Raw genomic sequence first — 22,482 nt, 5'->3', positions numbered from 1 at the left:
AAGAGTTGGGTCGTTTATTAGTCTGTTCGTCATTTGCCCTCCGGGGTCCGTGGGCGTTCTATACGGGCTTGGGGTGTTTGGGCCACCATTTGCATACACATTTATATACTATACCCTAGCTTATCCAGGGCTGTCGTGTCTTTTTTGATAGTAAGTCAACTGACTCATGTTTACATATCACGAGGTAGGTATCTAACTTAAAATCAGGTTTGTCTCTAGGGGAAAAGACCGTTTTCATTATGCGCGCACACTATCCAAGGCTCCTTGCTAATGCGTATTCAACAAAAAGCAGAATGCAGTCCAGAACGGATTCCTCTTGCAATGTTCCCTCCAACAATCCGCAAAGCACTCAACACCGACAAAAGAAAGAAAAGAAAAGGGGTTAAAGAAAAAGAAAACAGAAGTCCATCCTCCCCTCATACTCCACCGCGACTAACCCTGGCCGCACCCTGGGCATACTCCTGCCGACGACGCGCATCCTCGTAGTAGGTCCTCAGGCCCCGGACGCTGAGGCTGTCGTCCGGGCAGAGCTCCTCGTCCACTATGCCGTCGTCGCTGCTGCTGGGCGCCCGGCTGGGGTTGGTGTTAGGGCTGTAGTCACGGCGCATGGCGTAGTCGGCCATGTTGTACACGTCGGGGATGCGCTCGGGGGCGCCGGGCGGCGTGCCGGGACCGGGAGGGGGAGGGCGCTGGATGTCAAACCACTCGGTTACCTGGGATGGCTGGTGGTAGTATGACAGGTTGTCGGCGGCAGAGGGGTGGTGGTGGCGGTTGAAAGGGGGGGAGGGGGGCACTGGGAGAGGGACGGGGACGTACCTGGTCCTGGACTCGGATCTCCCCTGTGATGGGTAGAGGAAGTGGCCAAAGATGTTTCTGGCGCTGTTGGACTGCTCCTTGCCCTTGTCCTCGCTGCTCTTGTGCTTGTGCTCCTTCTCCTTACCCTTGCTCTTAGAGGAGTGGTGGTGGTGAGAGTGATGAGACCGGTGTGATCGCGGCGGCTCTGGGATATCTGGATAACGTGAGCTTTCTCCGCTGCGGCCATAGGGGGCCTGGTGGTAGTTCGACGGACCTGCCTCGTCCTGGTCTCCCTGGTAATGTGCCTCGTCTCCCTCGTACTCCTCACCCTCGAACTCAATGTCTGCCTCCGCACCACGACTGGGACCTGCGTGGGAGTCGGGGTGGTGGGAGGATTTATGCCGCGAGCTACTAGAGTTGTGCCTGTGCCCGTGCTTAGAGTGGGACTTCTTCCGCTTGGCCATGATGGCCTCCCGCTCCTCCTTGGTGGCTATGAACTCGATGGCCATCGCCTCGAGGAAGCCAATCTTCTTAGGCATGTTGAGCCAAAGAAGAGGGCCTGTTGGAATTTTGGTTGGTTTTGATTTGTTGCAGTTGTTGCAGAGTTGCTCAAGAGTTTTCTCGTTCCGGGGAGCTACTAAGAATTAGGATGAGGAGAGACGGAAGGAATAGGAGTTAGGGTCGAGGATGCGGTTATATAGCTGCTGGAGAACAAGTGAATTGAAGGTGTTCGTGTGTTAGAAGTTCCACGGATACTGCTCAGTGTCATGTTCAAGTTGTGCGGTTGTTCGTATTGTGGATGTGAAACCTTTGGTGAGCCCTGGCTTGGTGTTCTAAGATCGTGATATGGTGGTTGGTTTCACGGACTGTGAACCATCACAGGTGGGATGAGCATGAAGATTGGCATCGATAATATCTTATCATTTTATTTTTATTTCCCTGCGGTTTACTGTTCACCCAAGTGTAAGTCTCCAGTGGAGTTCAGAGTTGTGTGGGTGAACACCAAGTAAATAGATATCGCAAAAACAGCCGTGTTCCAGAAACTGATGATAGTTCTCTATTTTCGATTGCGCTTGTTTATTCGGTTTACATGTTCACCAATATGTCTTTCCTTCCACTCTTACCTTGCTACATATACAACTTATTCAGTGTTCACATATTGACACCTCACATCCCTTACAAAAGCCCTTACTGCTTAGATTGTGCGAGAGGCCAATGGCACTTCCATCCTAGATGTAGCACTTGTTCTTATAGCCGGAACACGACTTTTAAACTGAGAACTGAGACGTCGAACAACATACGGCTTGCTACAGACACCCGGCCATGGCCTCCCCGTGTTACGGTGTACATAAGTCTAGTCCAAGTCCAGTTTTCTGTTTCCCGTTTCCCTAACTCCTATTGAGAACTATCTTCCAAGATCACTTGACACCAACCCCATAGTAACAGCCATAACATAACCTAGAACAACATGACCAAGATCCGGTGCCACCGCTGCTACGTCGTGTGCAACTGCTACTTCGAGCACTGCCTCGAGTACCTCTGCCACATCGACTCGTGCGCCGGGTTCGTGTACGGGCGCAACGACCGCATGCTCCAGGCGCGCAACGGCTCGCGCAACCCGTGCTTCGATGACGGCGAGGACGTCGGCCAGCACCGCTACATCCTCAACAGCCGCTGGGCTGCCGACGACGTGATCCTCATGCGTCTGGGGTACCAGAGGAGCGTCCTCATTCTCGAGGTCGAGGAGCTGGATGGTTACAGGACCAAGGACCTGTACTGGCTCTACGTCAAGCCTGTCGCCTACACTGGCTCCTCGGAGCGCTCTGAGTGGGCGGTTGGCAACAAGCCGGAGTATTATACACCGTGTACTTACTAAAGGGGAATAGGGGGGGACAGGGACTTGCTATACTGGCGTTGAAAAAAAGGGGGCAACACAATATGAGGGCGTTAAAAAATCAAGGGGGGGTAGTTCATGGGAGACTTGGCTTTGTATTTCCATAGTAGTACTACCAAAAAATACCACTCTTTCACAACCACTACGAACACTGAGTAATTAGGCAGTTGCTACTGTCATTTACAAGACAAGGGAACGGGCAGGAGCAACCTGTTTGCTTCCTCCACACAATAATGGAAAGTAACAGTAGGCAAGTACGTCCCCATCATCAGCCCAACCGCCGCTTGATCAAGCACATCTCACACAACTCTCACATCTCCAACCTCGCCAACCTCTCCCCCCTTTCCCACATATCTCACATCACCATGGTCCTCATCTCCTGCGCCATCTGCGGCACCCCCTGCCGCTGCTGCCCCCTCTTCATCATCCGAGCCACGGGCAAAATCTTCGCCCTCGTCTACCCAGAGCCCTCCGACCTGGAGGGCAACAAGTACCTCCTCCCGCACGACATCCTCCACCCCAACCACTCCCTTCGCATCCTCCACACCCAGGACGACGGTAGCAAGGTCGTCCAGGTCACCGAGACGACGCCCCGCAGCAGCCGCCAGGCACGCACGCGCACCTTCGACGTGGTCGTCAGGCCGGCCACCGAGGACTGGAGCTTCGAGAGGCCGTTGGCCTGGATGCACTCCCACGACGCCCAGGGCCGGACGGTGTACGACCCGGACGGCTACGTTGTGGAGGGCCCCGGGTCCTGGGCACAGGACCTGTACGCGCTGTGCCTGCGAGGCTACGAGAACACCGCCCGAGCCCACAGGACGATGCGGGTCGTCCGGAGCAGCACCAGGTCAGGGGGTCTGACGGTATATCTTCGTAGTCGCGACGTTTCGTGAAAGAAAAGGGGGGCTTGGGGCCAGAGGAAACAGCTCCGCAGACTGGCCTGGGTACGAAGTACTTGCAGCAAACATCGACACGGTACAGATTATCCCCGGCACGGTATCCGGGGACCTAATACCGGCCATCATGGTCGGCCTGAACAAGGGTATAAATGAACCTGGAGTCCTGGACACTTGTTCCGAGACATTCATCCCGGCCTCGCTCCCGAGTCGCTCCCGAGTCGGCGAGTCCCCAGTCTCCAGTCTCCAGTCCCCAGTCCCCAATCCCCAGTCCCCAGTCCCCACATCGGCACCAGCCGTGGACCTGGGACAGATCATTGAGAGTTCAGGGGTCTAAGACATCGTGGATTGGGAACCATTGGGAACCGCCTCCTCTCTGTGTCTCAACTTTCTCCTGCCCATCAATACCATACTGGTGCTGTGTTAGAAAAATGGCTCCCGTAGGTAGGCCACGGCCGCCTGTCACACTTCACGATGCCCCAGGTAATGGGAATTTATCAGAATAAATCACCCGGTCATGGGTTCTCTCTATTTCCAGCCCGTATCCTACAACGGCGCAGCTTGAGAAGCTGATAATAGTCCTCCCAAGAAGTGAAGCAGCCTCAGCAGCCATATCCATATATAGAACCGCATGCATCCGCACACAAAAATCACATCTATCCGCCGCCCTTCATACTTCTCCCTTCCTCTCCTTAGGCATCCCTCCCTTCGGTGGCGGAACCAGTCATAGGTTCGCCCCGGCAATTAAACCCTCCAACTCCTTTTGGTCCAGTACAACAAACAAATAAAGGTCCTCCCGCTGTATAGAACGATAGATCTCCCAACGTCATCGTGATTGGGGAAAAAAAACATAGTTGCGTGGAAAGCAGGTGCACGTGCAAGACAAAAAGAGGCTAGTAAGAAAATGACGGTGGGTAACAAAGAGCGTTGACTCGACTTATTCCATACCAAGCTCTATATTCGAGCGAGGTAGGCTTCGTCATTATTCAACAAGTGAGCATTCTCCCTGTCGCGTGCCCGTGTCGCTGTGGAGCGAATAGCCGGTAGTATACACATTATCGACGTGGAAGCGAATTATCAAAATGACAGATATGAGATATGAAACATGCGGTAGTTGGCGTGACTCGGGTCAGGTTGTGTAGATATTCGCGTCATTACGACGCGACTCGTGGGTCGTTGAAGTAGCCCATCATGCCCCAGCCAGGTTGGCTGGGCTGGTTCGGGGTCGGCTCGTCCGTGAGGTGCCCGTTTATACTCTCCCAATCCTCGAAGACGACAGGAGCCGGGGAATACTCAAAGTCCATTATGCCATCTCCGCCCTCGGTAGCATGTGACCCGGTCTGATGCGGCGGTTGTTGTGGCTCCGACTTGATCGATGCGATAGGCGAGTGGTTCGAGTTCAGGGGAGAGTGTGACGTCGATTCAGGGGGCGAAGGACCAGATCCCGCGGTGCGGGGGAACTGCTGAGATGCCATGAGCATCGAGCTCTGGAAGGCCGGCGCGTACGGGTTATGTGCCGTGGGGTCCGAGGAAGGGAGCATCGGCTGGTGCGGCGGCAGCGAAGAAAACGACATTCGGGGGTCATGGTAGGGCGGCATGGCGCTGTGGGCAGGGAAGTGAGGTGGAGTGAGCTGCACGTTGTCCATGACAATATCGGCTAGGTCATAGGCAACGCTGGCGATCCACTGCGCTTCTCCCTCATCTCCCGAGAAGAACTCGAGCAGATCCTGCAGCTGGCCAGGGTTCTCCTTCTCCAGGAACCCTTGAGCTCGTCCTGTCTTGCTGGGGTGCCAGCTGAATCGTGGTCGTCGGCCCGAGTACTCGGACTGCTTGCTGTTGACGAGGGCATCCCAAGCCTCGTGGATGAGCGGCTGGTGAAGCAGACCATACACGACACGCGAGTGCATCCATTCGCCCTTGGTCATGCCCGACTCGAAGTGGCGAGCGACATGCTCGACGTGACGCTCACGGGCGGGGTGAAGAGCAGAGCAGAACCCACAGGCCCAGTACTTACGTTTGCGCAGGAATTTGACCACCTTTTCCGCATGGGGGCAAGTGGTGCAGCCGTGGCACTGCTTGTGATGCTGGTTGAACGAGTTGGAGCCCCAGAAGCTTCGGTTGCATCCGGGCTCGGGGCAGGGGTACTTCCTCCATCGTTCGTGGAACTCGTCCTCGTGGCGCTTCCAGTCGTACTTTCGCTTGAAGCTAGTCTCGCATGATGTGCACCAGTAGATATTCTGCTTGCTCATGGAACCGCTGGCACCGACCTGGCCCCCGTTCATAATTGGCCCACCCGTTGGCGAGGTCATCTGCGGTGGCATCGGAAGAGGCGCCTGCATTCGAGCGCAGTTGGAACCAGCCGAAGCCCAGGATACAGCCGAATGAGCCGACATGTTGGAAAAGACAGACGCGTGACCTGAGGAACCGGAGCTGGTCGATGAGACAGAGATGCGGGGACGGTGAACAAAGGGTGGTGCTGCTCCCTGGTAGGAGGCCAACATGCCTGCATTCGGGTTAGCAGCCGTTGTAGGAAGGGTGCAGTGAGGCGGCACAGCGACCAGCGACGTACCAGAAACATCGTCGGACACCTGGATCTCAGCCTTGACGTCGTTAGCCGGAGTCGTAGTCGGAGTCGATGTCGTCGCAATGGGGGAGACCACAGGCTGCTGCGTTTGCTGTGGCGGTTGCTGCTGGCGTTGGCGTTGGCTTTGTTGCGACTGTGACTGCACCTGCGGGTGCTGTTGCTGGCTTCCCAGCTGGGCAGCCGGCGGTGGCGGCGGCGGGCATTGAGGAGGCGGAGGAGGAGGAGGAGCGAACGATGATGGTTGAACCTGAGCCTGATGTGGCTGCGGCTGCGGCTGCGTCTGCTGGGCGTGGAGGAGCGACGACTGACTTGGCAGGGTGAGCTGCAGCGAGGGACCGTCGTCGACCAGCTGATGGAGCAGCTCCCGAGACAAGCCCGAGTCAATCAGCGCCTGCAAGTTCTTCCTGGCCTCGGCGAGGACATTTTGAGGTTGCTGCTGCTGTTGTTGTGTATGCTGCGGATGCGGCGGGTGGTGGTTGTGTTGAGGTTGACTCTGACTTGGGTCCATGGTTCACATGGAGTGCGAGGAGGTACACGGGGTTAAGAGGAGAAACGAATGGACGAACAAGCCAGCGAAGGGACGTCGACGGCGACGGCGACGGCGACAGCAACGACAACGACGCTGAGGCAGTTCAGGTGAGAGTTGGCGGGAGCGGGCCGAACGGTGACGGTGAGAATTGAAGCGGGCAGGCCAGGGACAAAAGCGGGAAAGAGATCCAGCCAAAGCCAACCTTTCCACCAGACTCTCAATTCAGCTTGGCAGCAACACACCAGGATAGCCCCTAGTCAGCAATTGAGGCTTGGAGCAACGAGGGAAATGGAGCGGCGGCCTGGGCGGAGCAAATGGGAACAATAATGAGATCGGAGGGGGGCGGCAGTGCAGGCGCCTAAACTAGTATTCCCCGGACCTGCTTTTGCAGAATCATGCGTCGCGTCAGGGTCAGTGGGACGCAACGGCGCCAGGCACAGTTCGTGCCAGAAGGTCGACAGAAGCACAGATAGCTGCCGATACCGGTTGGCGGAAGACTAGTTGCTTATCTCTTCCACTCTGTCTCCCACGATGCCCCCTCGGATGAGATGAAACGAGACAACTCCGCAGAGAACGCTGGCGGCCCCCCTGGTTCTTGGTGTTGCGTGTTTGCTCTGGCCTGGTGTTCTGGGGGCTAGACTGGAGGCGCGGCGTGTTGGGTCATTGGGTGGTGCCAGGTGCTTGGGCGAGCAAAAAGATGCTCAAAATGCTCTGTTCCTTCACTGGAAGCCTGGTCCTGGTCCTGGTCCTGGCCCTGGTCCAAGTCTCCATCCACACAAGCGTCAGGAGTGGGTCAGGGAAAAAGGACCAAGACCCCAGGGCTCCAGGAGTCTAGGAGGTCCAGGAGGATGGACGTGGGTGCCACCAACTGGCCCAACTCCCAGCAGGGCAGGTTGGCCGTTGGCACTGGGCAGTCCATGGCCCAGACTAGACATGCCATTTTACCCAGCAAGCATCCTCTTGAGCAAGCCTTCTCATTCATGGGTTTCATGTGAACAATCCTGTGCAACAGCAGGGTCCCTGGCCACTCCGATGATGCTCGGGGAACACCTTTTGCTATCTCTTGCCAATGGTAATGGGGTTATCCGCACTTCGTATTCCTTGTAGGCTTCTCGATGTCTTCCCTTTGGAGTCGGATGCTGCCGTCGCCCATGGCTCCATTCTGTGCATAGTTGTCTCTGATGCCTCGTCTCTTTCTCGATTTTGGCCGAGACATGTCGACTGCCGAGAAGTCGACGCGGAGGGGAATTCGCCGATCATGATACTGGTCAGTTAGGTCCCAAGAGTGACTCGAGCCGCAAGCGAGGAGCCCAAGGATCGTCGGGTTGGTGAAAAGGCTGGCACAAATGCCCACTGGTCAGTGTCATCACCTGTATCCGCGCCTATTATGCAACCGTCCAGATTGCGAAATTCCGACAAAAAAGTGGCCCATCGCCCGAGTCGCTGGGTACGAGTAATAGAAGCCAAGCGGCGTGCCGATGTGGTGCGATTGCTGCTGCAGTGTTACGAGTACGAGGTTGAACGTTGGTTGACTGTTCAAAGGTACTTCGTACGGATGGATTGGGGGCTTTCCAAATTCTACGTTTGCTCCGTCTCCTTGCCACCTTCCACTGTCCTGGCCAACAACCATCCCCCCTGCCATCCCCTCGGTGTCTATCCGTACGAGTACCTGGTGTCTCCTCCTCTCCCAAGTTGCTCTTTCCCTCTCTGCTCCGTATCTGCTAATACTACAGGTGCGTGCAACCTGCTAGTAGCTTATCTCTTGTCTGACGTAACATGTTGTCAGCAACTCAATGCTTGCGTGATCCCCCCAAAAATGGAGGCCCCAGCTTTGTTGCTGATTTCCAAACTCCATCCTCGATTCTCCATCCGAATCTCCCCTCCCCCTGGCGGTGGCCGTTAGGCGGGCCCGTTGCATGGCCGCCTGCCTGGCTGGCGCAGTGCCTGCCCGGCTGTCCCCCCGATAAGCTCGCTGTCATTGACAAGCGTTCCAAGCCAGCTGATTCCTTGCCGCGAGCCACGTTTCTGCTCGCACGAGCTTGTTAACAGCCTGCAGGAACAGTCCTACCATACCAGTACAAAGGTACGGGTGTACAACACCCCGTATATACGTACGACCTGAAACGACTCGAAACCTTAGGAGGCATTTAAACCCCTCTTCAAGGGTTCTTCAGAACATCACGGCCGCACCGAGCGTTTCGAAACAAGAACACGAGCGGTGGCGGAGCAGCAAAGTTACGCAGCATGTCATCCTCGCGTCCCAAACCCGAACCCCAACCTCTTTCCAGTTCCGCGCCCTTTTGATCTCGCAATCCCGATAGCCTCCATTTTACTGCCCCATCGGTCCCCATTGCGCCAAGTCCATGGTCTGCGCCCACGTGCACCCGTTAGCTCCGCGCCGATGCACCTCACCCAGCATCCCAGATTATTACAGCCAATGCAGCTGCGGATACAGACTGTCATCCATCAGATTGACAGGTGCCCAGATTCTGACTCCTGGCTTGGGGAGGCCCAGGAGACAGGAACGCGCCAAACGCCATTAAGACCCTTCCACAATCTGCCGAGGCCCAGGCGCCCAGGCGCCAGCAGCCCGCTCTCCGAAGCGTGCCCAGCTGTCCAGCATTACATAGTACTAACTAATACTAGTAATTATTACTAGTAATACTAGTGGTAGGCTCACTCAACAAGGTACGCCCCTTGCTGATGATCAACGGTTCCATAATTCCTCGATCCATCAATCGTCATCCTCAACACACAGACTCGAAGATCATTCCCCTCTCCTTTGTGCGACGTCGCGCCTATGCCCTGGCGACCACCGGACTCGTACGAGTAAATCCTCACATCTCATCGTGATGTCTTGCTCGGCCCCCTGAGCGAGCGCGGCTTCTCCCACCCGTTGCATGATCATACTGTACGAGTAGTACATACGTAGTACGACTACTTATGGTTCCGCGCTCCGCGTGCCGCGTGCGTTCCTCTTTGTCAAATCCCCATCCTTGTCCCCGAAATTCGAACTGAGGGGAGCGCTCCGGTCTGCCCGCATCCTTGGGCGAGCTCATTGGCCAGCTTGCCCGCGCCTCCCAGCCGCCTCGAAATTGTCTTCTGCATTCCCGCGTCATTCTGAACAGAGGATGGGGGAAGAGGCCGTCGCCCGTGTCCATTGCCATAGTTGTATAAAGGTTCCGAGAACATTGGCAGTATAGGAAATCATGCCATGTTACCTCGTAGGCCCTTCCGGGTAATATCATGGCCGCTGCTTGCGCGCGAGCACGGCATTGTGCCTACTGTTATTAGACCGCGGATGTACGGATAGAATGCTTCATATCATCCATCGTTGATGACCTGTCAACTCTGAACTCTTCTCGGAGGATCTTCGCCGTCACCCGCTCATCACCCATGCTGGCTGATGAGGTTGGATCCATATTGGGCTCGGTTGGCCGCTACGTGCGAAGTACGTACGAACAATTGTATCGCCGCATCGCAGAACTTACTTATTATCCGACAACCCGCTGGACAGCGCCACTCGTCGGCCGCTCATGCTTGCGGAGCGCTGTTGTTGGTTGGATTCACCGATCCCTGGCTATACACATACGGGGGTACAAGAGTGAATAGTATGTTTTGCAGATTCTAAATCTTTTTGAGTTTCAACGGTCGATAGTTCTCGGCCCGAGACGCCCCGTGAGAGCAAAGGGTATCCCCAAGCAGCCAAGTCTCTTGGCTGCGTTTCCCCAGTCTCGCCGCTAATGATTATACTTGTAGATAGTGTACATAAAACACCTTTATTCCGCTCCAGGGCGGAAGAAACCGCCCACTCTCCGGTAGGAACATGACAACGGACCCTTGGGGAACGTGCCCAAGAGCATGACCGTCCCCCTGCAAAAATATTCCCCATTTCCTGGTTCGGCCAAACACGCGCGTGTCGTCGGAGATTTGAGCCCACGACATCAGGCTGCCATGTAACAAGCCCTATTGCCTAAATAATTTCAGACCCTCGAAAACTTGGGGGGTCATATTAAGGGCTGGGCCGGCTGGATCGGCTGAATCGGCACGTTGTAGGTATCCTTTTGAGGCAAAAGGGAGCAATCCTTTCCACAATATCCAGCGATCAAGGGTCCAGGTTAGGACAGGTCTTGATACCAACTGCGGGGCCATCTTGAAACCGGCCATACCCCAGCGTCTGCTGTGTTCCGTGCATGCCGCCGTCCCAACGGCCTCGAGGTTTGCCGTTCTTACCGCCGCAAGTGGGAGGGTAGCCACCCCTTCACCAACTAGGAGCTGGTGCTGAAGTAGTAGTTCTCCCAGAGATACTCGTAGTCCTCAAGGATGCCCGCAATGAATCCAGGCATCCTCTTCGTGACGCCACCAACAGCGCCCTTGGTAAAGTTCTCGTAGAAGGCACCCCGCATCATCCACCACCCCATGGCCCACCCGCGCTTATTCCACTCGTCGCGCTCCAGCGCCGTGGTCCGGAGGCTGCGGTCGCGCAGCTGCCGCGCCGCGTACTCGGCCGCCAGCCCGACAAGCCAGGGAGTCCACGACTTGCGATCCTTGCTGCGCGCCAGCGCCATCGCGTAGATGAGGGGCGCGAGGATGTGCAGGACCTCGGCCGCCTGGCCGGTGCCCTGGAGCTGGTTGAGCAGCTTGCTGGCCGGTTTGATGTCGTCAGCCGTCAGCACGCGTCCGAGGAGATATGTGCTGATATCGCCAGGGTTGGGCAGGGAGGGGAGATTCATGCCCGTGCGCGGCATCCTCCACTCCCGCTCGTGCGGCGGCGGCTTGGTAGGTCCGCCGTTGAGCAAGCTCTCCGGCGTTGGCCTCTTAGTTTCGATCTCGTCCATCAGCTCACTCTCGCTCCTAGAGGCGTCCTCCTCCATCATCTCATCGTCGGGTGTATCTTCAGGGATAGGCTCTCGCTCAGGGAGCACAGGCGTCACCAGCGGGCGCGACCGCGTGATGCGGAGGAGGAGCAGCCGGCACACAGCCTTGATGGCCTCAAGTAACACCACGACCCTCCATCGCGATCGCTCCCCGCCCCGTCGCTTCGCCGTCATCTCGCACAGCAGTTCGGTGTAGATGACCATCTGCAGAAGCATGGCTACGCGGCGGTAGAGCTTGCTCTTCTCGCTCCAAAAGCGTGTGTAGCGGGCGTGGGCGGATGGCATCGGAGGAATGGGTAGCCGGGATACGGCTCGTGTTAGGAGGTTGTCATGGTAGAGGGAGAGGAGCTGGACGCCCGAGTGTATGGACTCGGATGCTATTTCAGCATCGCGAAAGCGGCCTGTGACCGAGATGTTATCGTCAGCACAAGGGCCTTCATCGAATGTTACGAGATGCAACGGCAAATAACGAACCAGGAATGATGTATGTCAAGCTTCGCAGCGCACTCTCAATCTGCGATACCTGCCCGGCGTTCTTGGTGATGAACTCCTCGTACATTCCCAACCACTGCGGCGGGAGCGCCAGGATCTGGCCCAGGGATGGGCGCGATGGCCTAGCACCGGGCTTGGGGAGTGTCGAGGGCTGGGGAGCCATGGCAGTGGGCGCAATCAGAAGAAGACCTCGCGCGGGACAGCTCTTAGCAGTCGAGTCGACGGCATTAGTGGTGTTTTTGCAGTAGTGTCATGTCCAGAAATCACCACGGCTCGCTTTGATTCGTGATTTAGATGACGGCGCCTGATGGTGAATGATGGCGCGTAGTGGTCGTGATGGTCGCGGGTGGAAGTTGGATTGACGTCGCCCAAGTACCCCGGTAAGGTTGTAGTGCCAGCAGCCACGAGAGCCGAGGCACATGCGTCAACCTCCACGTTCTCGGTCGGAAACGCTTATGTTTACCAGCTTACCTAGCTACCTAGCTAGGTACCTACCCTACGCCCATCCCGACACAACATGACCAGTAGCTATTTTGGCTCCCATAACACGAGGTTCAAATGACCAAATACAGTATTTCATAATGAGAATTTGGCAACGCGTGTGATGATTTTGGCGCTGTTTCTGGATTACACTAGTGTTATTATGGTAGCGTCTTGGTAGTATCTATATACGTTTCCGTTGTTACATCGTACGAGTATAATTATACGCCAGACCATGTTTCCGTGGAATAATTCTGAGGGCCCAAAAAGAGTTATCTCAGGGGTTTGGAATAAATCCAACTCCTCTTGGACAGCGTACATAGGGATTCAAAGACTGTCTCACGAGGCAAAATCTGGATAGATCTGACCCTAACCTCCCATACACCCGCATTCTCATCTCGATATCAGCTTATATAGTAAGTATCATTCAACACTATCATAACACTACTTAAATGGCTAGATAGTATGTCACTCCACGCTACATCACATATTTGGTTCGACGGGCTTATCTCCCGTATCATATGCTCGGTATATATCGTCGCTTTCTTCCTCTCATCACCATCACCCGCCCACTGGAGTGACGAACCTCCGGGTATCATCCGCCGGTCGTCCAACAGCCCTCTTGCTCTAGATCTCGATGGAACCTTTCTTTCCTTTCCTCTCCGCACTTGGACGCAGCATGCCAGACGATGTATTCAAATCAGTCATGCCGCAGAGGACTGGTCACCCGCCCAGAGCAATGCAAAACCTGCCTGCTCCAGTTCCTTGCTGTTGGGGAGTATCGGGCGCCCCTGCATGGGGAAGGGCCAGAAGAGCGGGTTCTCCATGGCGTCCCCAGACTCTTGCGCCCCGGGGGCCACTCCCTGCGGGGGCCATTTTCCCGCGCCCCAGTCGCATATAAAGTCCCCTTCACGGATATTGGGCGCGAAGAAGTTGAGGCTGCTGGTGTATGGCTTGACAAGCTTGTCGTAGTCGTCAGCTGGGGTCTCGACGACGTCTATGTCGACATCAATGTTCCACTTCTTGGCTAGGTATCGAAGAATATTGAGTGCCTGTTCTGCAAAATGATGGCACGGAGCCATTTCTGCGAGATCAGAGATGCCCTGTTTAAGCGACTCCGACACGCGGGGGTCCAACTTGGCGGCTGCTTCCATCTTTTTGGATGTCGAATCGGAAATGTTGGGCGAACTTGAGACGGCGCCGATGGCGAGATGCATGATGGTAGACGTCAAGACAAAGTATGGGACAAATGACGGGGTCCTCCGTAGTGTGTAAAGTTGTGAGTAGGATCGTAGGAGCCCCTGGATTGCATCTGCCGCCTGGAAACAGACATCGCGAGGGGTAACTTTGGATCCTATGATCCTCAGTTTGATGAGGGGTCGGAAGAGGAGCAGGATGGCGAAGTGGTAGTACATACTAGAGCCGTGTTAGTTTCGTAAGTTCTCCCCGTCGTCGATTGGAGTGCAGTTGGACAATGCCACTTACTGAGCGAAAAGAACAGCCGGGGTGAAATTGTGTCCAAGTCGCAGGACTTCGGGTATCCGATCGTACCAGTTAAGATACTGGGTATAGATGTTCAGAAGGTCTCTCGCCGTCAAAGGTCTACCAGGGGAGTGCAAAATGTAGAGCGACTGGTGGACTAGCTCGCTGAGTTCGCAGAAACACTTGTAAACGGACCGCACGTTAGATGGCTGCTCACATGAGCGTTGCAACGGGGCGCCTGGGGCAAATTGGTTAGTACAATGGTCGGATTGCGGTCCATTATGCTCACCGTCGTCAGTATAAGGCACCCATAATGACGCCTCAATGTCGTCGATGATGTGCGGTTTAGGAGGCAGATGCGGGAAACAAGAACACTGGGGGAGAGATCCTGTTGCCAATGACCAGGCACTAAAATAGGACGGTTAGATATTATCTCAGGTTTGGATCGACCTGGCGGGGTTACTTACTGATCTAGAGCAAAAGCCCCCCAGAATGTCGCTGCCTGCACGGCCAACTTGTCTTCATCCTCTTCGTCATGCACGCGGTGTAGCCCCATCTCAATGGCTAACCGTACGCTCTGCCCAGCATAATACCAACTCTCTGAATCCCGGCCGCAGCTTGCCTCTCTTATTGACATGATCCCGAGCGCTTGAATCGTGGTGAGAGAGTGGTGGTCTGTCTCTTGATAGAATAGCCGCTGCGACTCCTTGAAGAAGTGATCGCCCGACGAATATGGGTCGTTTGGATTGGCCCGTGTCATTGGTTGGGTTGAGAACCGGCAACCCAACGCAAGAAGCGCATTGACTAGGATGGGAGAGCAGAATCGGTGTTGACCATCTTGGAAGTCCCGAAGGAAATGTTCCTTGCTGAGAGAAGCGAATGTGGGATACTCCCAGCAGAAGTAAAGTGCCAGGAGATGCTGCACCAAGTTGATGTCGCTGGTGATGCTGGTCCAAGTGCCTGATGGAGATTTCATTTCTGGCTCGTCTAGCGAGAGCACCTGCTCGAGCCCTCGGAAACGGGGAAGCCCAGAAGCCTGCGGTTCATGGCGTAGTTCCTCCTCCCATACCCCAACACGAGACTGTGGTGGACCTGAGACATCTGGCTCCCAATTCATTGGCTCAGCTTGAGAGCCACTTCGATTAGAGTCGGTCTGGCTGCGTGCTGAGAAATTCCATGGGCTGTGTTGGCCCATATCGTTGGGCTGCTGTTGGGCGACGGCGGGACCAGCACCTATGTTGCCAACCCCGAGACTCATTGCTACCAAGCTCCCCGGCGGAGGCCCCCGGAAACCCGCCAAAGAGGTCATGTTTGGGCCAGTACCGACGGCGGTGTCATTGCGACGAGATGCTGAAGGTATTGCACCCCCGCCGGATGGCAGCGCGCTTGCCAACCACTCTGATATGTTTTCAACAGACTGGCCGCTGCGAAGACGGTTCAGCACCTCCTCCCAAAGCTCCGGCCGGACGAGGGCAGCCAGGACACTGTCACTAGATCGCTGTCGGAGGCGCAACGATTCAATTTCGGTACGAAGGTTCTCCTTGGACTGGCGGACGGGTATTTCATAGACGCACTCAACGTCTTTTTGGCCTTTGCAACGCCCACAAGGCTTCTGACCGTCACACTGTAGTGATAGTGAGTTTGCGACTCCTTACGTTGTAGAGAATATTTAAATTGATCGAGCAAGTAGGAGTCGAAGGGAGGAAACGGAGTAAAGCTTGAGATCAGGTTCAACGTACCTTTGCGCGCTTCTTCCGGCATTCCGTGCATGCATTGGGCGTAACAATTCCAAGTCCTCGTCTGCGCTTCGAGTTTTGAGCACTCGAGGCCTGGCCTCCTGCTGCTGCTGGTGCCGCCGAGGAAGGCCCGGTTGCCGCCGGGGTAGGATGGCTTTGGGACGGTGTGTTCGAGTTGCCAGAGGTTGATGCTCCCTGCGGCGTGTTACCAGTGCTTGACTGGTTGGCAGCCGAGGGGGTCTGACTCCGGCTGGTATCCTCCTCCATGGCGGGAAACGGTCAGGTCCAGGTCGGGGATGGGGTTTGAACCTGGGTACGCCGAAAGTTTGTGGGTATATCCCCGTTCCACTAGTCGCTCTTCTGCGCGTGGGAACGCCCGGGTCAAGGCGTGTGGAGCTGCTCGTGTGGTGATGTTTTGTGATAGTTCATGCTGCGATTGGATGGATTCGATTGCGGACGTGACGATCAAGGTCGCTGTGCAGCCGTCGACATAAGCGTGAGTCGTTGTGAGAGTTTGATTGTGGAGGTGGGGGTTGAGATATTGGACTGAGATGGAGCGTCTCGAGTCCACCGGTACGAGGATCGTCAGGCTGAACGGAGGGGCACCAGTAACTAGGGGCTGGCACGAATCATTGGAGGGAGAAGTGGGAAGCTGCGTTGCTCGTGGTGCTGGTTCTGCCCAAGTAGTTGTCTTAGGTAGTTGTATTTCACGCCAATTATCGGTGGCAATAATTTATGTATCCGTAGGGGAGGCGAAAATGTATCGAGTTGGCTCTTGGATCAGACCGCGGCGCATATACTTGTTGGCGAGCGCATGGCTGAGCCAAGTCCTGTTCGACCGTGTCGTGGGGAATCGAGGGGCGCCGCCGGCCAGAGCTTGAGCTTGGTATGGAGCGGAGCGGAGTAAGGCTCGGCCAATATCTGTTAGGCGTGGGTTGTTGGAGGATTCGAATTTGGTCGGGGGTGAGGCTGGCTGGTATGCGCATGTAGGAATAGCGATGATTGTATACGTACGTCTGCGATTCGTGGACGGATCTGCACGACGTGGGATGGGCAAATGGGATATCTTGGCGGGTGGAATAGCTGAGGGGCCTTTGGTAGCTTGTTGGGCGCGTAACACTTTCAGCAAAAGCATAGACTTGTCGGGTTGGCGGGAGTGGCGAAAAATCAAGGTCGACGCCTCAACGGTGGTGTCTCCAGCCTCGGTGAATGGACGAGGAGAGGCTGAGGGAGGGATGGTTGGCGGTGGTGTGGATGGTGCGAATAGGTAAACGATGACAGCACTGGGCGCCAAGTCGTCAAGCTTGTCCTTGCATCACCGATGCCAGCTCCCCCACCTCGCAACCCACCAGCTCTCCACCTCTGTCGCTCCACCGGTGACCGAGTTGCTGCCAACTTTGAAAGCCAAGTGACTCGAGTTGCGTTTTGTTTTAGAGTGGCTGCCACGTCAAAGAAGTACTCGTACTCTTAGAGGAGCGAAGCAACTAAAGAGACTCGACTCCGACTCCGGGGCGCAGTTGTTTGCTTTTTAAAGAAGAAAAATGCTTGTGCTGATGCGCCGTCGATTAACATTTGCAACACATTGAGCTTCACTGCTGGTAAACACGAGTTGACAGAGAACGTGTCGCTCATATGAGTTCATGGTCCTAGTCCGCTAAGCCCCTATTATATAATGCGCCCCTATAGACAGTCAACAGCCGTTTGCTTGGGTCGTTCCCGATCATCCCCCAACCCGCCAAAGGAATCCAATCCGTGATCCAGACGCCAAGAGCCCGCCCCCCTCAGTGTTGTCACATGATACCTGATGCTTCATCTTCCTTCACAAAGTAGATTGTTCGTCTGAACTCGAATCCTCCCCGCCACTAGCTAGTATTCGCTTCGCATGTACTTTACAGGGCTTACTGAGCGTCCGCGTTTGCTCGGACTGCGCCGCCCTGAAGGAGTGAAGGGTGGTAGAAACTTTTGGGACCTAGGGGGGGTGCCATCGGTATCCGTATCATCGTGGAAAACACTACGGCGTTGCATTTGGGGTGTCTGGACCGGAATCCACATGATGTCTGCGCTTTGGTGAGGCATCGGAGGCCCGGAAGCCTTGTTTGGAGGATGAGGCCCGGAAACGTGGGTTGACGTTGTATTTGGTGGCTTGCCGAGCATAGTGTTGTTTGCAAATACCATGAAGACGAGGAATCCCATGAAAGCTCCCTGTCAACTTCCTGTTAGCGCTGCTGGGCACGCCTCCGACCTATTCGACTTACCCAAGCTTTGAGATTCAAGGTCCCGAAAAAATCGTTCATGATGTGGGCGACCTCCGTCATTGTTGCCCGAACGCGCCGAATAGAATTCTCATCCTGCATCATGCAGTCGTACCACTCGCTGCACATCTTTTTGAAGGCTGGGGCATTGGTTGTCGCACAGTGGTTGGCATTATATTCGTCCTGACAGGCCGCCTTCTTGATCCTGAGCTCGTTGCGGGAAGCCTCGTTCAGAGCGAGGACGTCTGAGCGTACTGCGTGTATCACCGCCATGACTGCCACACAGACTGTGACGCCTACAAAGACGTTGATTCCTAGCTGAATCCACCGATGGAGGTTCTCCGGGGCCGTGCGATGCTCCTCCATCATGTGAAACATGGAACCAATCATGCCGCCCTGACGTACTGCCTTTCTTGAATTCTTGTGTCGCGATCGATGGCGGCTAGAAGCAGAGAGACCGTCTTCCGAGTCATCGTCCGAATCCTGGTACTGATGTCGCGCGTAGTTCGCAACTCCTTGCCTCCTTCTCCGTCTGGTCACATCCGCTCCTAGATCTCGATGGGACCTGATTTCTCCCCTGCCTGACATGTTTTTTCTTGTTGCAAGGCCCCCTTTTTGGTAGCGGAAGGTCTTGTCCACTTTGGCAGGTGTGATAGATCCGCCCATGTTGACGTCGCTCATGCGATCAGCTTCAGGAGTATCGTTGGGAAAATCAGAAGTTTCTGTTAGCGCTGGGCTGTCTTCTGCCCCAGAAGCTTCCGAGAGCACAACCTCGTCGAAAGGTTTCCTTGGGGTGGTAAAGGCAGGGTTTCGGAAAGCAGGCGCAGATGGTTTCAAGGAGCCGTGCTGCGGTGTGAAGAGTGGCCGGGGTTGCTGTGATTTGGACGGTGTTGCGAATGGATTAGGTCGAGACGAGGCACCTTCTTTGGATGGCGAGGCGAAGGGGTTAGGTCGGGACGAGGCGCTTTCTTTGGATGGAGAGGCGAAGCCTGCTCAGGGCAACTGTCAGCAAGCTGCAACGATCCGCAAGGTCTGTTGAACTCACCGTTCTGTAGCCCACGGCCTTGCGCAGCGTGAGTGAAAGGGCTTGTAGGGTCAACAGGGCCTCTATTCTGGTACTCCCATTCCATGGGGCTTTCATATGTTCTGCGATTCATGGTTCAAGAGGGAGCCGAGCTTGATGGTGCTGTAGAGAAGCAACTGGAAGATTTCATCAAGACTAGTCGATGGCAAACTACATCTCCCTCGTCGCTTCTAGGTTGTGCGTGGCCTCCGGGTTAAGGGTCCTGTCTCGGGGCATTCGCTGGTTTGATGGCAACCAAAAATGCACAGTAAGCTGGAGTAAACAAACAACGTTCTACCATTAGGTCAAGGAATGCGCTGTACTACAGGTAGGTAGGAGTGGGGCCACTACTGCTCGTACGGCAGTCTTGTGGGCTGTCACAGGCGCCAAAAAAAAGTTCTCGATTAGGTCAGCACCCATGGTCGCAAGGTCTCCAGATTGAGTTCGTTGGTCCACCATTCGACCTCAGGCTGCCAACAAGCTGGTTTCTTTCGCAACAAACTCGGCACATCTGGTTTATTCTATCACACTCAGCCTTTTGCTTGTCGATATCCCTCTTTGCGATACCGCCCATCTGGAGCCAACCGCAAACATCTGATCCGAGGCCGAAACAAGATCTATACGCGCGAGCGAAGCTCATAGTTCAGAAAACATGTCCGACCGCGGATCTCCTGCTGCCTCGCCAGAGAAGGAGCCAGTGGATGATGGACAGGAGCAGGAGTTTGAAGATGAAGTCGTGGCAGGGGACTCCGACAATGATTCGGACGCGTTGTCGGAGGTGGACGAGAACTTGATCGAAGACTACGACCCCGAAGCTGCTAACATCGAGGATCGTCCTGTTGATATCGACGAGGATGTAGCCCGGACGCTGAAGGCAACCAAGAGGAAGCGTGTTGATGGGGATACTACCAAGAAGCCTCGAGAGGGGCGCCGGGACAAGAAACGACGCGATAAGGATGAGGATGTAGTCATGGAGGATGACACTCCTGATACCAGTATTAAGCAGCGTCGGTCCAGGAGGGGGGGAGATAGCGAGAGGCGACCTAAGGCAAAAGCTCCGACTCCCGAGCAAGACAACGAGGAGGACCTGAGTCCTGAGGAGAGACGCAAGCGGGCCATCGACAGGGCGTTGGACGCAGCGATAAAGAAGCCCAGCGGCGCTCGGCGTAGGAGAAAAGATGAGATTGTGGGTCGTCTATATCGCTTTGCAAGCATGAGAACGGAACTGACCATGAAGATAGGATCTCGAAGACGAGATTGATGAGTTGCTAGCGGATCTCAAAGTCCAGATGGAGCGAGCATGCCAGGCTGACAACGACGCCCGTGAAGCCGGGCAGCCTGCGCTGCATAAGCTGAAGCTTTTGCCAGAGGTTACGGCTATTCTCAACCGTAACAACGTACAGCATGCGGTGCTAGACCCCGACACGAACTTTTTGCAGCACGTCAAGTTCTTCCTTGAGCCACTTAACGACGGCTCCCTTCCGGCGTACAGTATCCAGCGCGATATCTTTATGGCACTTACCAAGCTCCATATCGAGAAGGAGGCTTTGCTCAGCAGTGGTATTGGGAAGGTGGTGCTGTTCTACACCCGCAGCAAGAAGCCGGAGCCAACCATCAAACGCATGGCTGAAAGGCTTCTGGGCGAATGGAGCAGGCCCATTCTCAAACGGACTGACGACTACAAGAAGCGACATATCGAGACGCGCGACTTTGATTATCTGTACGACCTCGTTCTCTCCTTGAAATTTGGTTTGCATATCTGCTAACTTAGCTGCAGGGGCGCGAAGATGGCACAGCGCCAGAAAGCTGGATCTCAGTTCAGCCTCACGCAGCGCCCGGCGTTGTCTTCTCAGGAAGCCGAACGCGAGCGTATCTTGGCACCCGCCAATGGTGATAACCGTGCTCGCATGGCTAGTTTGCCCTCCAGCTACACAATTGCCCCCCGAAGCACGTTTGATGGTACAAGGGGTACAGACCATCGTCCTCTTGGCGCCGGTGGCATGGAGGCATTCCGCAAGATTACGCAGAGAAACAAGAAGAAGGGCTAAGTCGTTGGCCGCGCGATGTCGGATTATTACCTCGTTGTATATTGCATAACCACAAGGGCCAGGCGTTCAGGGGCTGATGGAATTATCTAAAGGGCAACGTTACCCAGGTTGCTGCGATGGGGGGGAGAGCTCGTAGGACTCTGGAGATTGAAATAAAGGCTAGCAAAGTCCTTCCGTAATGTTTTTTATTCCATAGGCAAAGGTCTTAACCGCATGGTCTTCGGAATCAATCCACTCTCATTGTGTGCTTGGTCGTTTCGGGTTGTGCCCATGGCTAGGAGCGGCGGTCTAGCCCCAACATTCAGAGCATTCCGGATGGCCTTCACCAGAATAAGTACAAGTAAAAATGTTGAGCCAGGGGGTTGCCCCAGACTGTCTTAAAATCCATGGACGGCGGCACCCATGAGAGAGTTGATGTACGAATACATATCCGTCCTACTACTGCATGTCCGTACAGTACCTACTACTCTAGTAATAAGTTGTCTCAGCAGATGCCATAGTATATAGGAGTGATGGGGGTGATATAGCCTTTATAGACGATTAACTTGAAAACTTTCTGTACGATCTGGGCTAGAGGAAGCATCTGATATTTTTAGACGTCTATATAAAGACGGACACTGGAGCTGATAATGGCACGTTTCGGGACCCTGTGGGAGATGTCCCGACTCCCCGGCTGTTGGGTGTTTGATGGGGAATGCGCAAGAGTTCCAACTTGAAGGGTCCCCACCAACCTTGGCACTCCATGGGCGAGAGAAGACCCAGTGATCCTTCTGACGTCAGTGCAAGCGACGGATCATTTTTGGTCACTTTCGACGCTCATGATGCCGTGTAAGCACCACCAGGATGGCTTGCGTGACTTTGGGTTGTCCGTGGTCGAGGCTCGTTTTTTTTAGGGAGTTCTTCGAATAAGTAGATATCTCGGTGGCTCCGCGCCGTTTGTTTCATCAATTCACTCCGTGTAGTTCTCTCACGTGCCTGGCTGGATCACTGAAGGGAATTGAATTAGGAGATCTGATAAAGAAAACCAGCTGTGAAACCACTGTGCCAGATGACCGTTCGTCATACCAGTCAAGGTAAGATACTGTTCCACGACAAAACCGGTAGCCTGATTGTTGTGGCGAGTTTCTGTTCAAATCAGGATCATTCAGGAGCGTTGCTGGTTCCTTCCGAACATTGGCGCCACTATAATCGCTGCTGCCCAAGTAAGAAGTCCAATCATCCAGACGTCTTCTCTGGGGCGTTGCCAGGCGCTTTCCAGGTTCCCAAGAACCCCTCCGCTGCAACCCACCACCGCCATTCCAAAAGTGTCCAGACTCGCCGTCTCCCATTCAACTTGCCGACCTCCCACATCAAC

At 55.0% G+C, this 22,482-nt stretch overlaps 7 protein-coding genes across 7 annotated transcripts; 3 read left to right on the top strand and 4 right to left on the bottom strand.

Moving 5' to 3' along the window:
- Window positions 1-416: 416 nt before the first annotated feature.
- ACO1O0_005775 (uncharacterized protein) lies at window positions 417-1,334 on the bottom strand (the record flags this gene model as incomplete). Its single annotated transcript, XM_083195182.1, has 1 exon — window positions 417-1,334. One exon carries the CDS (start codon window positions 1,332-1,334, stop codon window positions 417-419), a length of 918 nt encoding a protein of 305 aa, XP_083050095.1.
- A 929-nt stretch (window positions 1,335-2,263) lies between these two features.
- On the top strand, window positions 2,264-2,671 carry ACO1O0_005774 (uncharacterized protein; the record flags this gene model as incomplete). The annotated part of the gene is made up of 1 exon (XM_083195181.1): window positions 2,264-2,671. The coding sequence occupies one exon, from the start codon at window positions 2,264-2,266 to the stop codon at window positions 2,669-2,671; it is 408 nt and encodes a 135-aa protein (XP_083050094.1).
- Window positions 2,672-2,922: 251 nt separating this feature from the next.
- On the top strand, window positions 2,923-3,582 carry ACO1O0_005773 (uncharacterized protein; the record flags this gene model as incomplete). The annotated part of the gene is given in 2 exon segments (XM_083195180.1): window positions 2,923-2,929; window positions 2,945-3,582. 2 exon segments carry the CDS (start codon window positions 2,923-2,925, stop codon window positions 3,580-3,582), a joined length of 645 nt encoding a protein of 214 aa, XP_083050093.1.
- A 1,157-nt stretch (window positions 3,583-4,739) lies between these two features.
- Window positions 4,740-6,677, bottom strand: ACO1O0_005772 (uncharacterized protein; the record flags this gene model as incomplete). Its single annotated transcript, XM_083195179.1, has 1 exon — window positions 4,740-6,677. One exon carries the CDS (start codon window positions 6,675-6,677, stop codon window positions 4,740-4,742), a length of 1,938 nt encoding a protein of 645 aa, XP_083050092.1.
- A 4,289-nt stretch (window positions 6,678-10,966) lies between these two features.
- On the bottom strand, window positions 10,967-12,230 carry ACO1O0_005771 (peroxisome membrane protein; the record flags this gene model as incomplete). The annotated part of the gene is made up of 2 exons (XM_083195178.1): window positions 10,967-11,976; window positions 12,050-12,230. 2 exons carry the CDS (start codon window positions 12,228-12,230, stop codon window positions 10,967-10,969), a joined length of 1,191 nt encoding a protein of 396 aa, XP_083050091.1.
- A 1,021-nt stretch (window positions 12,231-13,251) lies between these two features.
- On the bottom strand, window positions 13,252-14,585 carry ACO1O0_005770 (transcription factor domain-containing protein; the record flags this gene model as incomplete). The annotated part of the gene is made up of 4 exons (XM_083195177.1): window positions 13,252-13,963; window positions 14,033-14,194; window positions 14,247-14,267; window positions 14,497-14,585. The coding sequence occupies 4 exons, from the start codon at window positions 14,583-14,585 to the stop codon at window positions 13,252-13,254; spliced, it is 984 nt and encodes a 327-aa protein (XP_083050090.1).
- Window positions 14,586-19,732: 5,147 nt separating this feature from the next.
- Window positions 19,733-21,128, top strand: IWS1 (transcription factor SPN1; the record flags this gene model as incomplete). Its single annotated transcript, XM_083195176.1, has 3 exons — window positions 19,733-20,266; window positions 20,322-20,800; window positions 20,858-21,128. The coding sequence occupies 3 exons, from the start codon at window positions 19,733-19,735 to the stop codon at window positions 21,126-21,128; spliced, it is 1,284 nt and encodes a 427-aa protein (XP_083050089.1).
- Between the last annotated feature and the right edge of the window lie 1,354 nt (window positions 21,129-22,482).

The sequence above is a fragment of the Amphichorda felina genome (assembly GCF_050947745.1).
Source record: "Amphichorda felina strain 45539 chromosome Unknown scaffold_5, whole genome shotgun sequence".
Classification (NCBI taxonomy): domain Eukaryota; kingdom Fungi; phylum Ascomycota; class Sordariomycetes; order Hypocreales; family Bionectriaceae; genus Amphichorda; species Amphichorda felina.
The sequence above is the reverse complement of the archived record's forward strand: the minus strand, read 5'-3'. Positions and strand labels throughout refer to the sequence as shown.